The sequence below is a fragment of the Mya arenaria genome, chromosome 5 (assembly GCF_026914265.1).
Source record: "Mya arenaria isolate MELC-2E11 chromosome 5, ASM2691426v1".
NCBI classification, from domain to species: domain Eukaryota; kingdom Metazoa; phylum Mollusca; class Bivalvia; order Myida; family Myidae; genus Mya; species Mya arenaria.
This window is the reverse complement of record NC_069126.1, coordinates 48,344,762-48,360,133: the sequence shown is the minus strand read 5'-3', so window position 1 is coordinate 48,360,133 and position 15,372 is coordinate 48,344,762. Positions and strand designations below refer to the sequence as shown.

Below are 15,372 nucleotides of genomic sequence, written 5' to 3'. Positions count from 1 at the left end.
ATCCTGGAACACATCCGGAGGCAATAGGGATTTAAAAATAACGTATCTTGTATTAATTAATCTATAAAAGGAAAACGTTACATTTGTGCAGCTTGTCACTTGTCTCTGTACTTTCAATTATATTGTTGATATCTGACATTAGCCCGACCTTGCTCTACCTTGACACATTCCTTCTTGAAAAACATCCAAAACGTCTTAGAAAAATACGACGGCTATTATGATTTAAGTTTACTTGTCCTTATTTTTTTGGATATATATATGTAATAATGTATATATCTCGAATCATCGGAACATCTAATCGTACGAGCGCCTTTTTCGAATTCATATTTATTTGTAGTTACAAGATGTATTTTGATAACATCAAAGCCTCGGCTGGAAAGGTTAACATTGGAATGTTAAGTTTTTATGATAATTCGAATGAGGGTAAACATAAGTTTAGACATTCTAATAAGTGATTAAATTATGTAGAAATGGCATAAATTGATATATACTATATTTAAATAAAATAGCCTCATGACGTAAGAATCACGTAAAATTAAATAAAATGTGAATCCCCTAACCTTGCGAAATGCAGCCATTTGGTATTTTCGCAGTAAATGTATGCGGGGCAATTTTATTTGACATGTGGAAAATATTCAATACACGTATTACGATGTTATATTATGGCTTAATTCGCGTTTTCGCCTAGAATATATATGATGTTTTTGAAATAATGTATTTCATTGCGGTCATCCTAGAGTTGCACCCTGTGTTTCTTATCATTAAATATTTCCCCCAAATCCGGCCAATCTTGATATGTAAAGTACAATAAGTCGGCATTAATCAATCACCAAATAACACATTTAACGTTATCAGATGTTTGCATCATACATGTATAGGTACAAATTGAATGTGCTTTTTACATAATAAATACATTACTTTTCTAAAAACTATGAGACCAAAAAGACATTTTTTATGATTTTGTTAATAGACAACTAAAGTTAATACCCTACGTTTGCTTGCTATGTTTTAAATAACTTTTTGTGAATTTTAAATTTCTTTATTTTAACTTTGTCGAAACTACTGCCTTTATAGATATCTCATACAAACTGATACTAGCATACCAACTCTATCTTGAAGAAAATGATTGAGAAAGCTGCTTGAACAATGTGTTCAAGAAAGAGTCAGTTTCTATCCTCGTCACGCTTATACGGTAGCTTATTTGCGATTTTGGCTACTTGGTCTGTCCAATCAAATTTCATTGCTGTATAAGATCTCTTCTTAAAAACAATTGATCCAGAAATATAAAAAAGTTGTTTATCTTTCTTGGTTTCATGTTAATTTACCTTGTTTAAGTTTAGCCGTAGCATGATAATACAGTTTGTCAACTACCCCTAAGCTGAAACGAGTCCAACCCAATCACCAACAAGGTGTCTAATATCGTCATTAAAACTAGTGATACGTTGATACGTACTATTTGTACCAAATGAAGCATCTTAGTTAATGAAATAACAGACTGTATTACTTTATATATGAAATTATTGATTTAGCATGAACATGTTTACATCTCGCACTATATACATTGATCATAATAATGGAATCGAATCGCGTGTTTTCCCCGGCACTCCTGTGGTCAGAGGAATATTTGATCAAGACAGAGAGCGACGGTGTGGTTAATTATATGGGTAACTCATGTTACCAGTATATATCCGCGACATATCATCGACGTATATGAAACGGTCTTTTTTCCGCTCCTAATTTCCTTTCCCGTGGTAAAATTGATAGTTTTTAATCAATCATTTTCTATATCTGAAATAGATTAAAAACGCGTAGGGAATCGCCCTAGACAACAGACGTTCTCTCATTGGCTCAGCAGGATAAGAAACGCCTAACTATTATTACCAGCTTCACCTTCATGAATAGTCACTGCTGGAAGTAAATATCGGATCGTTTGCCTACCGGTTTGTTTCGCGTATATTAATTGCTGAAGTATTCCTTAGGCAGAATGGAGAATGACATGATCCGATAACACCGATTTGCTTCGAAAATGCAATGGGATTAATGCAATTACGGTTTTGCTTTTAGAATTCAGATTTAATAATAAAGATCGGAAACTAAGTTTGTTATATAAGATACAACTATATTCATTCTAAAGCAGGAAAGAACAAGCTCACGAGAAAGAAAGTTAGGATAGAGTACAAAAGGGGTAATAACAGGTTAGAAATGGTGACAGTACGTTTAGCGACTTTCTTGCAGACGTTGAGCAAGTATTCACATCTTGCTATATTACTCGTATATATGCCCTCTATACTCGGATTGCCATACCTGAACGATGGTACCAGCATTCAACAGGTAAGATGAAGTTTAATTTGTAGACGTACGAAATATAAAACACGCAGCCAGTTATCATTATTGGTGCAATAATTTTTGTTTTTGTTATTACTATTATTGTATTATTATTATTATTATTATAATTATTATTATTATTATTATTACTATTATTATTATTATTATTATTATTATTATTATTATTATTATTATTATGATTAATGTTATAATTATCTTTTAAACTATTCTTATAACCATTATTTCATTATTATTATTATCATTATCAAAAAAACAATCATTATTACTATGATTATAATCATGTATATTTCAATTATTATCATTATTATTTATAGAGTTTTTATTATTTCTATAATTATTTTTATAATCATTATTATGAGTATTATTATTATGAGTATTATTATGAGTATTATTATTATTATTATTATTATTATTATTATTATTATTATTATTATTATTATTATTATTATTATCGGTATTATTATTATTATTATTATTATTATTATTATTATTATTATTATTATTATTATTATTATCTTCTTCTTTTTCTTCTTCTTCTACTTATTATTATTCCTATTATTATCATCATTTTTATTATTATTTTATCATATTTCTTTATTTTTTTAATATCATTCTTTAACAGTTTTTATCATTAATGCTACTATTTCTTTCGTTTGATGAATTTCATGCAATTTCAATTAATTATTCGCCGCTTTTAGCAGTTCTTTCATTATCATTTTTTGTATTATTATATTTTCATTATTATAAATTTATAATCATTTGTTATTATTCTTGTTTTTTTTTCTTTTCTATTGAAGGATTTCATGCAATTTCAATAATAATTCGCCTCATTTCGTCGTATTATAATTACCATGAATATAAACACGCTATCGCTGAAAATATCGTGCGTATGTCATACTCGAGGTAATTATTATCGACTTATTAAAGCAAACAAGTTGGATCAGCATAAGAAGGGATTGTAATGAGAGTTTAAAAGCAAATATGGCTTTGTGATTTTCAAATATTAGTTTAACTTTTAAAGAAGGAATTGTATAGCAACATGATATAAAGGCACTATTATCGATTAACCGCCAATAAAGCAGTAATAAGGAATACAAAAAGCTAAATTAATCAGAATCATGTTGATTAACGTAACAGCTACCTATCACACATAATTGTAACACTAGTAAAAACAACAAGGATTTAGTTCTATAATAACAAAAAAACATGCTAGTTTAGTATACATGCATTCATACGTTTAAAGTAGCATGCACCTTGCAAATAATAAAACTGTAATAATACATACTTTCCTAAAATTATTATCAAACAGGAAAATGATATTGGAAAACTTGAAGCTTGAATTAGTTAAATTACAAATTGATATCAACTAATCATGACTCTCAATTATGTTACTTAGTTTGTGTATAATATTATATATTTTTGGTAATAATAAATATAATTTACTTATTGAATATTCATATATTCATATCATAGAGCTTGGTAATGACCGAAAGGAAAATTGTTCTTCAGAAAAACGCTTCTTTGTGTATAATCAATAGACAATTTACTTAAAAGCGTTTTCCATGTATTTCGTTTTGAGTAAGATGTACGATTTTAATTGTGCATGCTTTTTTTAATCTGAGTTTTTAAAATACGCCTCGATTTTTCTCTATGAATATAGTGGTCTTGGGTTAGATTCTGACTTATAGATATTTTCCAAGGAAGTATCCTGTACGTACTTTGAATCGGTTAATCTAAAAAAAAGACTAGTTATGCAATTTCGTACTCATTAAATTACTGCAGTTATGAAATATCCGTGTAAGATGTTTCCATCTTTATTATGTCGTGGTTATTATGCGACTGTCCATTATATGAAATGTAAAAAAAAATTGAAACCCTTTCCAGGAAAATTCCAATATATGTACTTTTTCCAATGTTTAAAGTAATGTTAAGTAATGTATTGGAAAAATATATTACCTATCTCCAAAAAGTTTCTTAACACGCTAGTAGATGGAAAAAAGTATTTTAAACGATCTTTGTACTACTTGTGTCATAATGTCTACTTTTTCATTTAGAATAACTTGATTGAACAAATTGATATGTGACATATCGTATTCATGATGGGTATTATTTATGTTGTACTTGTAAAGTTTTAAGATTTAGCCAAAGAGTTTAGCCTTTAATTGTTCTCTTAGCGTTATCCTAATGGAATATTGCTTAAGTTTATCTACAACCTCCCTCGTATTTCATTTTGCTCTTTGAAATAGACCTAAACACAGAGCTTATTGATACTTTGTATTTGACATTTCCTCGCATGCAAACATGTTGAGTTCATTTCGATTACAGATTATAAAAAAATAAACATAAAATTGATTAGTATTATAAAAAGGATGCAATAACGTGTCAAAAGTGCTCCTAGCTCATTGCTTTTTCAGTTTTGCAACATACGATTAAGATGCAATGGACACTTATAAACATTCTTTCAAAAATGTATTCACAAGTATTGCTAAATAGATGTACAGACTGAAACAGAAGAAATGACAAAAATCATCGTTAATCGATTTCGCTTTTAAAAACGAGTTTCGACTATTGATTGAATATATAATAATATTGTTGTTTTATCGATAATGGAAATTTATTCGATAAATCCCTAGATCACATCTATGCTGCAAACGGATTATTGGAAATATAATAACGTGGTTTCTAAACGCCAGACAAGCAATGTATGGTTCTGTCAAAGTATGTGTTCGATATAAAACAAACCTATCTCCATGACCTTAACGTTTACAGTGGCCTTTTGAATTTGAAAGTTCCAATTATATAATTTAAGAAAAGAATACTTTATAGCATTTTTTTCCATTGCTCAACAAAACAAGAGTATATATTAACTTTGATGTCATCAGATTCTAGAAAAATATATACGAAATGTTAGTATATATTAGTAAATGTATATACTTTATTACGATCATTAACCGAACAAGATACCATTTTTACAAATATATATCCAATTAATACTGCAAAATATCACCATTGCCCAATGACTTTACTGTTTATGACAATATGATATATAATTTATGTTGGCTTTAAATATTGTTAACGTTTAATCCTGAATAAATGTAATGTTTTTGTCATAGTGTTATAATTAACAGTGAAATAAGTTAATGAAATAAAATTTATCGTTAAAGACCATTCAGAATTACAAATGGAATGAGCTCAATGTACCAGTATACATCATATCATTTATATAGTGTGTTAAAGCTTCATCTTGATGCTTCTGAAAACACATAACGTGTTCAGCAATATAACGGATCCTTACGTAACTTTGCGTTATCTATCATATCGATTCTCCAAAAAAGATAAATATTCCTGTTGTTATTACACGGCAAAAGCAGTCCATTCATAATCCCATTGATGACGATAATTGTATAAGCATTTTGATCATGTCACTTCAGCCACCGAAAAATTACAGTATATTTCCATTTATAAAATACATATAGGGCATGTTACTCAGCGGTTTCTTATTTCATCTAACCTATGATAAAATAACAATGGGTAATAATCCTTTTTAATCTATACGCTCTGTTTAGGACAGTTAAACAGCCGCCAAATATGATTCGTTTGTGATTAACATTATACTGACCGCTGCAAGGCGGTACCCAACCATCCTTGATAAACACACTTAGTTTTTTTATATAGTATATATGCACTGTGTTGTTTGTTAAATATTGTGCTGTTGTCACCTGTATCTTGTTTGTTAATCTTTGTTTTTGTGTCTTTGGCGCTTGTGCCATTAAACCGGGTTTATGTTTTAACTTTTGGCTACTGAGCTTGTTTCTGTAGTTGTTTTATATTAACTTTGATGTGATATTCTGTGCTAAATAAAAACAATTATTCGGTACTCGTGTAGTGTCCTTTTGTCTTGTGACGTTGTTTTATTTGGTCATTGCGCCTTTTATCATAGTCCTGGTTAAATTAAGGCTACTTGGTTCGACTCTGTAGCTTCTCTTGTTAATTAATCAATACGATAGTTTGTGTCATGTGATTATCATCGCGATTTTGATCATTTAAAAAGTATATTATTTCTTATTCTTACTACTTACAACAAAAGTTGAAAGTGGGTGATCTAGAAAAAGCTAACATGTGAACTCCAGACATGAGAACAATGATCAAAAATGTATAATTAACGATATCTCGAATTACAACCATATGCATTCAGGAAACAAGTGCTATTAGAAACAAACCTAGTATAAATATCATCTTTGAATGATACATGATTCCCTTCGACAGAAGTTAATTAACCCTACTGTTATGTGACAAAATTATTAGTGGGTAGTATAAATATTGGCTCCGTGTTCTCGACATGAGACATGAATAATATACACACGCACACACACAGCATATTTTTAAGATGAGCTTCGTAAATGGAATGGAAATTGAAAAAAGGGTTCATTGGGGTTCCAAGTAGTTTATTTTGGGTGGACACCAAATCGAAAAAGTTCCCTTTTTCGGATTCGATGGTTTCCCTTACAAATTAAGACCACGCTCTTGCGCATCATCGTACCAACATTACAGACAATGTCTAGGTTAATGGAACTTTCTTCATTGTGCAGTTCATACAGTTTTGAAGTAAACCATTTTATAAATAATAACCCTCAATCACTATAAGCAATAAAATATAAGCCTTATTTGAGAACAAGCCGTTAAATATAGCTGATTGAAATCACTATTATCAAAAAAAAAACTATTTTCATCCACAGAATGAATATGACTTTTCATTCGAAGTCAATTCATTTGAAGTCATGCACCATTTCCCAAAACAACATGAGATATGAATATGGAATTTGTTCCGAAGGGAAAATAAATTGAGCAGGGAAAAGGCCTTTAAATTTAACCAAGAGAGACCATTTCGTTAGCTTTATCGTTAGGAATTCGCATGTAATATTTCATACGTCAGCATTGATAGGACCCTATAGCGACATGTTCGCATATATTGATATTGTATTACCACATCTGCAGGCCCATAAGGAGTCTTAAATTTGTTTTAATATCCAAGACACAAATTAAAGGGTTTTAAACGAAGATAAAAACTGTCAGAACTAGCCTTTATATACTCCCAATACTCTCAAATGAACTATTCGTTCTCGAAATATAGCGTTTATTGCATCTATTTGCATTACAAGCCAATAACTAGGTGCTTTTTAAAAATATCCAATTGGAACTTTTAAACGCTATTCGAACGCAACACTGATAGTTTGCTTTCAATGTCAAGGTTAACACAATAACTACATGTTCTTCTACTCAACGAACAATTGGATTTTACAACTTACATACAGTACTTCGGAACAAGAATTACGTTAGTTGCTTTAAATGCTAGTTATGTAATATAAGTCTTATCCTTATTCTTCTTTAAAGCCATCGAGATTAAAATAATCGTGATTTAATTTCATTATTTTACTTATCAGAGTTATCATTTGGAAGAAGATTTGAGCAAATATATAATGTTCATGTATTGTTATTCTTAATTATTTTTTTCTTTCAGTATTTCCAGAGTTAGTACAAAGATACTTTTCATTATGAAACTCTATGATCACACAGTTGTAAACCTTTTATTTGCTTAGGCAGGTGTGGGATTCTTTAGTTTCAAACAAGAACTGCATTAAAGTTTGGAAAAGTTTATGTTTAAACTGTCGACTACTGGACTTGTTTCTGTATAATTTCAAATAAATATTGGGCTTAAGTCGTGTAAGATAGACACCCGATTAACTTACGATAGAAATAAGAAACACAATTATCCTATTGGTTTGATCAAATTAGGTGAAGGAATGCAAAGCGGCCGTAATATCAACACTATTACTTGTAATCATTTCGAGCAGATACACCGATTGAAGTAAAAATATATTTTGAATGAAATTGTTTAGCTTTTTGACCATTCTAAATCATAAAATATTTTTGCAATCAAGACATTCTCCGTCATCAACAAGGGTTACCGTGTGTGGTGTTGTCACTTAGCAGGTAACTTCAAAATTGACGCTCGTATATTTTTTATTCAATTTAAGGAAGATTTAGTTTATATAACTGTTGAACAAAATAAGAATATACACAAAAACAAAACAAAACTTATCTATAATGATAGATATTCGGATTTAATTCTAATAATTGATTTTGTAAAACGGTTGGGCCACAGGTTATTAACAACATTAGTTACAGCCCTCCTATTAAACGCCTCCTCTTTTTCAGCAATCCCCTCTATCTCTGCCTGCTTATCACATCGGATGCAAACCTGAACTCTTAACTTTCTTTTTGATGGGTATGACCGAGTTGTAAATGTACCCATCTATTTGATCAAACTCCCATACGTGTATCGTCGATAAATAATACTGAGCTTATGCCGTTAGTGTCAAACACGTCATGCATATGTTTATCTGATGATACTATTATAGTTTCCTTAAATCCGACCAAATATAAAACAACGACTGCTTGTTTTTTTTTTGTCTAATTTACATTGTCATTCGACCGAGCACAAAACAGAACACCAACTGTTTTTCGGTCTATTAGTAGATTCTATCAATCCCATATATCAACCGTTGAGTTGAATACTTTTTTCATTCTTTCCGAAGCAATACGTTCAATATTGATCGTTTATTTAAGAGGAAAGTATGTACTATCATAATCATTCAACCGCATGAACCATGATGCCTTGACTTTGTTTAATATCGTACACTCCCAAAATGCCATGTTCATTAACACTTGACTTCTTGCGTATGAAATACCGCTGACAGAATGATTTGCTCTTACTAAAACAGAATGGAGAAGCAACTGATTTAAAACTGGAAAGAGATTTATTCTGATCATATCAAAGCACGCTATTGTTTCCATTATTTAATAATGATTAATGGCATGTTAAATTTGTCAAGATCTGTAAGGTTCATACAATCCATACTTTTGCACGGGAATACATCAAAACTAACATATTTTGGTTTGTGTTGATTAGATTTAATGCGTTTTCCTGTTTAGATCATTTAAAAAGAGATAATATTAAATGAATTGACATTTAGAAAGAAAAAATGAGAAAAATATCACAACTAGTAAAACTGTGTTTATTCACAGGGATAAGTCTAGCCGTCAATAATTTCAGCTTGTTTAAAGATGCACTCTTATTCCCAATTAAGATTTACCACCATTAATACAAATGTTTTGATTTACCAAAAAAAAATTAATACATGTCGAAATAATGGATCTTATAAAGGATACCCAGTTTAATTTAAATGAAAGATGCAGAAAACATGGAAGGTTTTACTTAATGAGACTGTAGTAGATCACAGTAAATCTTTTAGCTTTTACCAATCATTTATTATGATTGCGTTTTCAGCTATTGAATACACGATTGCAATCTTGTTACCAGTAATATGTATTCTCCAAAAATGCATTATTTAGTAGGTAGTTAATGATGTACTACTAAAAATTTATGTTAATTATACATTTGTATGTATTGATGTTGTATAAGAGTGTCACTTTAAGGAACACAAACATGAAAAAACCTTATGTACATTTTTGATGCCCCGTGACCCCTTACAAGTGTGGTTTCATTGGAAGAGGAATTGCAAGTTTATAAATGATAAATATAAGAGCAATTGTAGTAACACACTTTTAAAGTCAACATTCGGTACCCAACCCAAAAGGTACATGTATCATCAGGAAGAACAGGGCAAATACCTCAAATGGTGCGAATAATCCTACACGGACATTTCCTTAGAATATAGTACAAAATGTCCCTAGTTTTGTACAGAATATATATTTTATCAATTTTATTGCATGATTTAAACATAGCTCATTTTTATGCTGGTATGCAACGTAGACAATTGATATAACTAGTCAACGTATTGTTTGAGTTTAATCATGTGGTTATGTTTCACAAAACGAGGATTCTTAAATGTTTAGTTCAGTTAACAATTGAGTCTGTAATTTGTGAAAGCTACTGAGTTGTCCCTTTTTAAAGCTTAAGTATGCCCATTGATAGTATAATGTTGCTTGAAACTATAGTATACAAATATCAAGTTAACTTATCAAACACTCGTTGATCCATTTGCAAAATTGCATTCAAAACATTTGCAATATTGTAACCTTTAGTAACGTAATAATTTTGTGAAAAAAATCCTTTGTCGGCATAATATAATTGTAATGTAAAATTAATGTTTGACACCGCGCAAATTATGAACTTTGTATTCGCATATTTTCTTCTATTTTTGCATAACAAATGCTGATATTAAAAAAAACCCATGGAGTATAATACAATTGAGTTGCTCACAGTTAAACTAAAAAGATTAGTACGAAATTGAGCTTTGTGAAGATAGGTTACTGATAGGTTACTGTAAAAGGAATTTTGCTAATTAAGTTACCCTTAAATACTTGTATTATTGCAAGGAATATGTTGTTGCTATGACAACACTCCTCAGTCCTTTTTTTCTCCGTATTCAGCCAAATTATATTATTTTACTGTGTGATATTTCCGATATCTATGCATGCAGTTGTATAATATGTCTATTATAAATGGCTTCTGATGTTTAAGGTTATTTCACTATGTCTGAATGCACAAAGTCAATATAAATAACATGTTCCCATTTTGGTTCTGCATTTAAAAGGAAAATGCAATATTAAAACAGTTTAACACTTTTTACACCAAACTACATATACCTTTGTTTTGGTATTTATAGTAATACACGCCTCTTCCACTTCCAATGTGTTAAGTGGTTGTACACAGTTATTAAACGGATTTAACAAATGAATATTCATCACCTCCCGAAAAGAAACTTAATGGTATTCGGAAGCAACAGATTCTAACAGATGATAAAACAACATCAACTGAAAAATACCCTAGGGATAAATTTGTTAAACGGACTGTGATCAGCGAGGTCTGTTTTTGAAGATCAATCATAAACAATTGTATTATTCGAGACATAAACATATCAAGACAAATATAACTAATTGATGATTTTTTATCCTGATTAATTATTTCATCTTGCAAAGGGACATTACTCGAGAAAAATAATAATATATATATATAATTTTTAAACATTTAACTAAGTAGTTACATTACGTAGTTTTCAAATTAGGAAACTGCCTTGTTATATGTTTTAAAATCATTTTTCTTTTTCTCCAGTCGCCAATGGTCCATGTTTACCATAGAAGGTCATTGTTTCGGGCAATGTTGTTTTTCTATACTTGACCTATAATAAGGTTCATAGACTTATTGTCATAGTCAAGTCTATCTATACTATTCTTGACAAAAAATGTCTGTCAAAAACTATGATAATAACACACGAAAACAATGATACCAATCACATGTGCCATTTCTTCTAGCAATGATGTATGAAAAAGAAATCAAGATACATACAAAAATAAACTTTGTTAGGCATTTATTGAAATCTGTATTGCCATAAAATCGTTCCTTGACAATAACGTGCTCATTCGTATAAGTGAAATAAGCCTCTACTAACGAAAAAGGGCAAACTCTGAAATCACAAGTAACTAAATAAATTGCTCTAGGTGTTGCCATTAAGAATACAAAGGAAGCTCAACATGTTTGTTCCTGTGTTTCAATGTATGACTCGTTCAATAAGGGACATGGCTTATATTTCTTTTTTATTATACTTTCAGCTCTACGGTGATGGCGTATTAAACGGAGATACTGACATATCCGATAGACTGTTTCCTAGCTACAATGATCAACGGAATACTATCGATGCATACGGACACACGCTGGACAATGACATGGATTGGTCCTCAGACTCGAATGAGATCGAGAATGAAATCATATCACAACTGGTTGGCTCTTATCGGAATGAAAACGATTACAAACGCAGTGTTAATCGAGATGTGCTAAACAAACTCGTTGGCGCACGGGCAAAGAGATTTGGATATTCCTACCACCCATACCTTATATCCCCTCGGCCGATGACTCGTGCACGAAATTGGAATGGCCCTTCGAAATTATGGATGACGTCTAGAGACAACGGTATTTATATGTTTATTTCCATTTATATGTTATAAATTTGCCGTTATAAAATGAAATCAATCGTGAAATTAATTAAATACATTTGTTATAACGGATATTTACTTATGTTTCAGATTTTGCCAAGGTAAAACGACGACTTGCTTTCACGGCTCTGAGAGGAAGATAGATTTATTTCACCGATTGGGAACACTTTCGTTGCACATTGCAGATGTTTGGATGATTTTCACAAAACGCAAATGAACAGCAGACACAATCTTAAAACATGTTTATTAGTTGCAACTTATGATTACAGTTATGTTGTGTACATCATCACGTGATGCCAAAATAATGGTGTTAAGTATAAATTACAATGTTTACAAACACAATAATTCAATATTATGTTCTCTTTCTTTTTTTCTCATCGTATTCTTTATCTAAATGTTATCATTCTAAACAAGAGATACAAACTTTTTCGGGATTGTCTTGTTAATGAGTAGACAAGTTTAATGTTTATATTTTAAAGTGACGGTTTAAGTTAAGAAACACAAAATACCATTTGTATGGCGTAAATAAGAAATCAAAGTGCAAATGTATGGAAAAGGTCTTTTAAAATCTGTTTAACTTGTTCTTTACATGAAACGATACAAATGAAAATAATCGACAATCCCAGACGTCTGAAGCCAACAATTACTCCGTTCAAGGGCATAAGTGTCTAAAGGGCCAAATTCACGCTGAACGACAGACGAAAAACGTAGAAACAAAACTGATATACAACACACTAATCAACGTCTATTTATCTATAGATATTAGGGTCACCGCCTTGAATCGGGCAGCAATTCAAGAGTTCACTGGGGACATTTACTGATGAATGTTGTACTTATAAATCCCTGGAGCAATAAAAAAGGAAATAAGACAAAAAATCTAATTAAGCATTATCGGGGTTATTAATAATATTTAGTATGCATAATCCATGTATCTTCTGCAACATAGGTGAAATAAGGAGATTTTTTTTATGAAAGAAGATTTCATTTTTTTTAAAACCAAAACGCGTTTGCGTTGTTTTGAAAAAATCTGTTTACAAAAAGAATACTGTTTTTGTAACAAAATATTCATGATATACCCGATTAACAATGTCTGGAAGCTTTGTTAGTAGTGCTTCCATTTAAAGAAAGTTATTTGCATTTCTGAAAACAGGAAGTGATTTTTTTACAAATTTTACCTTTTTATTTAATATTTCCTTCTTAAACATTTATCATAAAAACTATCAAGATAGTTTGATTTGGTTTAAGAATCGGATTTGTTTCTTAGATATGTATATGTTTTAATTCAATTTATTTCATCTTTTGGGGAAGATTAAGACATCTGTCCTTTCAAAACAATATTTGTACTTTGATACCGTAAGAAATTTTACAAAAAATGAGATTTTTCCTCAAAACGTGTAAAATACAAGAAATGCCAAAACGTTTTCCTTTATTAAATCAACAACATATAGTGTCTTTTCGGTGATAGAAAGATATTCACATCTTTAAATTCCAGGGTATGAATTTAAATAACTTCTCAATTTTATTGAATATCTTCCGCGTTTGAAAATGTCTCATCAAGAAGCGACAAAGAAATGTTGGTTGGCCATTCTGGAACGTTTGAAACAAAACACATAAATATTTTCGAATGTTTTCGTACTATTGTAAACTGGATTTCAGTAAAAATATTTATGTTAAAGCAGTAATTCATAAAATAAGATCATAACCTTATAGCACCAAAACATGTTGCAAATGATAAACTTCAGTTCTTTAGTCTTGTAAAAGTTTGAGGACCAAAACAGTGACAGGAAATACAAATTTTCTTCATTAAATAAGCTTTAATTATGTGAAATCACGAAAGCAATTAATATTAAATCCATATTTATCAAAGCAACCACAGTAAGCCCTGTTTATTTTACGGATTTGATACATAATTTGTTGTAGGATTAATTTGTGAGCTGAGTAGGTGGACTTGATAAGATATGTTTACCTAGGCATTGAAAGCACAAAATCCGTGCTTGCGACATTTTGCAATTTAAAAAAATGATTGGTATACTGTTCAAATAAGCATATTTATTTCCATGAAAACACCTTGTTGGGTGTGTTCTGCATTAAAAAAGCCGTTAATACAAGATGTTATAAAAATTAGATCCCATGAGAATATATTGTGCATATAAGGCAATTTGTTTTCACTTTTTCGTTCAAACCAATGTCAGAGACCTCATAGACCCTCACTTGACAAACAAAACATGCGATACCGTCAATATGGAGTTCCATATTATTTGTATTCCCCTACAAGATACACGACGTTTGCAATATATATGTTGATGCTTTAAACGAATATGTCAGACAGATAATGTACGTATATTGTCTAAAATGGTAGTTGTCTATGTTTGAAATATCATACTTTTTCTGTAGTTATCAGCCATGTTCTCCATAAATTGATTAATGCCATTACGCGTAGTGTTACAAAACATATGACCTTTTCATTAAGGTCCCCTTTCTCCCCAAATCAAAAGTAAACATTTTGCGTTAACCTGCATAACCTTTGCCTAAGAGAAAGATCGATATAATATGGTTACTTATTGAACGTTTTAGCTACCGTTAATGTTACAAGCTAGATCCCCTTCAACGTACTTACTGGTCATTCAGTGTCGTGGACACACACACATGGACTTGAACACTGGCCATCCATTAATCAACTCAATTAACAATGAACAAGCCCTTTGAAATGAAACACTTGGCGAGACACTAGTCCTCGGAACCGATAATACCTGAAAGACAATAGAACGAATCGAACCGAATAATTAACTGAACAAATGATAGCGTTGAGTAAAACGCATAGAGATGCCGGATCTTCATTTGAAGAGACATTTGACAACAAACGTGTCATTCGGGAAATAAAATCGTAGCAACAAAATTCTTCTAAAAAAGGTTTTAGACAGTACATTTTATTCATAAGTCTAATGCGTTTGTCTTATAAACTGACATTCGCAACTGCATGAGACAACTGTATAATCAAACATTTTATGATGA

At 30.6% G+C, this 15,372-nt stretch overlaps 1 protein-coding gene across 1 annotated transcript; it reads left to right on the top strand.

Moving 5' to 3' along the window:
• Window positions 1-1,937: 1,937 nt before the first annotated feature.
• On the top strand, window positions 1,938-13,429 carry LOC128236222 (uncharacterized). The gene is made up of 3 exons (XM_052951102.1): window positions 1,938-2,331; window positions 11,980-12,337; window positions 12,451-13,429. The coding sequence occupies exons 1-3, from the start codon at window positions 2,203-2,205 to the stop codon at window positions 12,501-12,503; spliced, it is 540 nt and encodes a 179-aa protein (XP_052807062.1). The 5' UTR covers window positions 1,938-2,202; the 3' UTR covers window positions 12,504-13,429.
• Window positions 13,430-15,372: the final 1,943 nt, after the last annotated feature.

Excerpts from the sequence above, each read along its gene's own strand:
- LOC128236222 (XM_052951102.1), top strand. The coding sequence starts at position 2,203 with ATGGTGACAGTACGTTTAGCGACTTTCTTGCAGACGTTGAGCAAGTAT. Across the intron at positions 2,332-11,979 it reads ATGGTACCAGCATTCAACAG|CTCTACGGTGATGGCGTATT; the intron begins GTAAGATGAAGT and ends TTATACTTTCAG. Across the intron at positions 12,338-12,450 it reads GATGACGTCTAGAGACAACG|ATTTTGCCAAGGTAAAACGA; the intron begins GTATTTATATGT and ends CTTATGTTTCAG.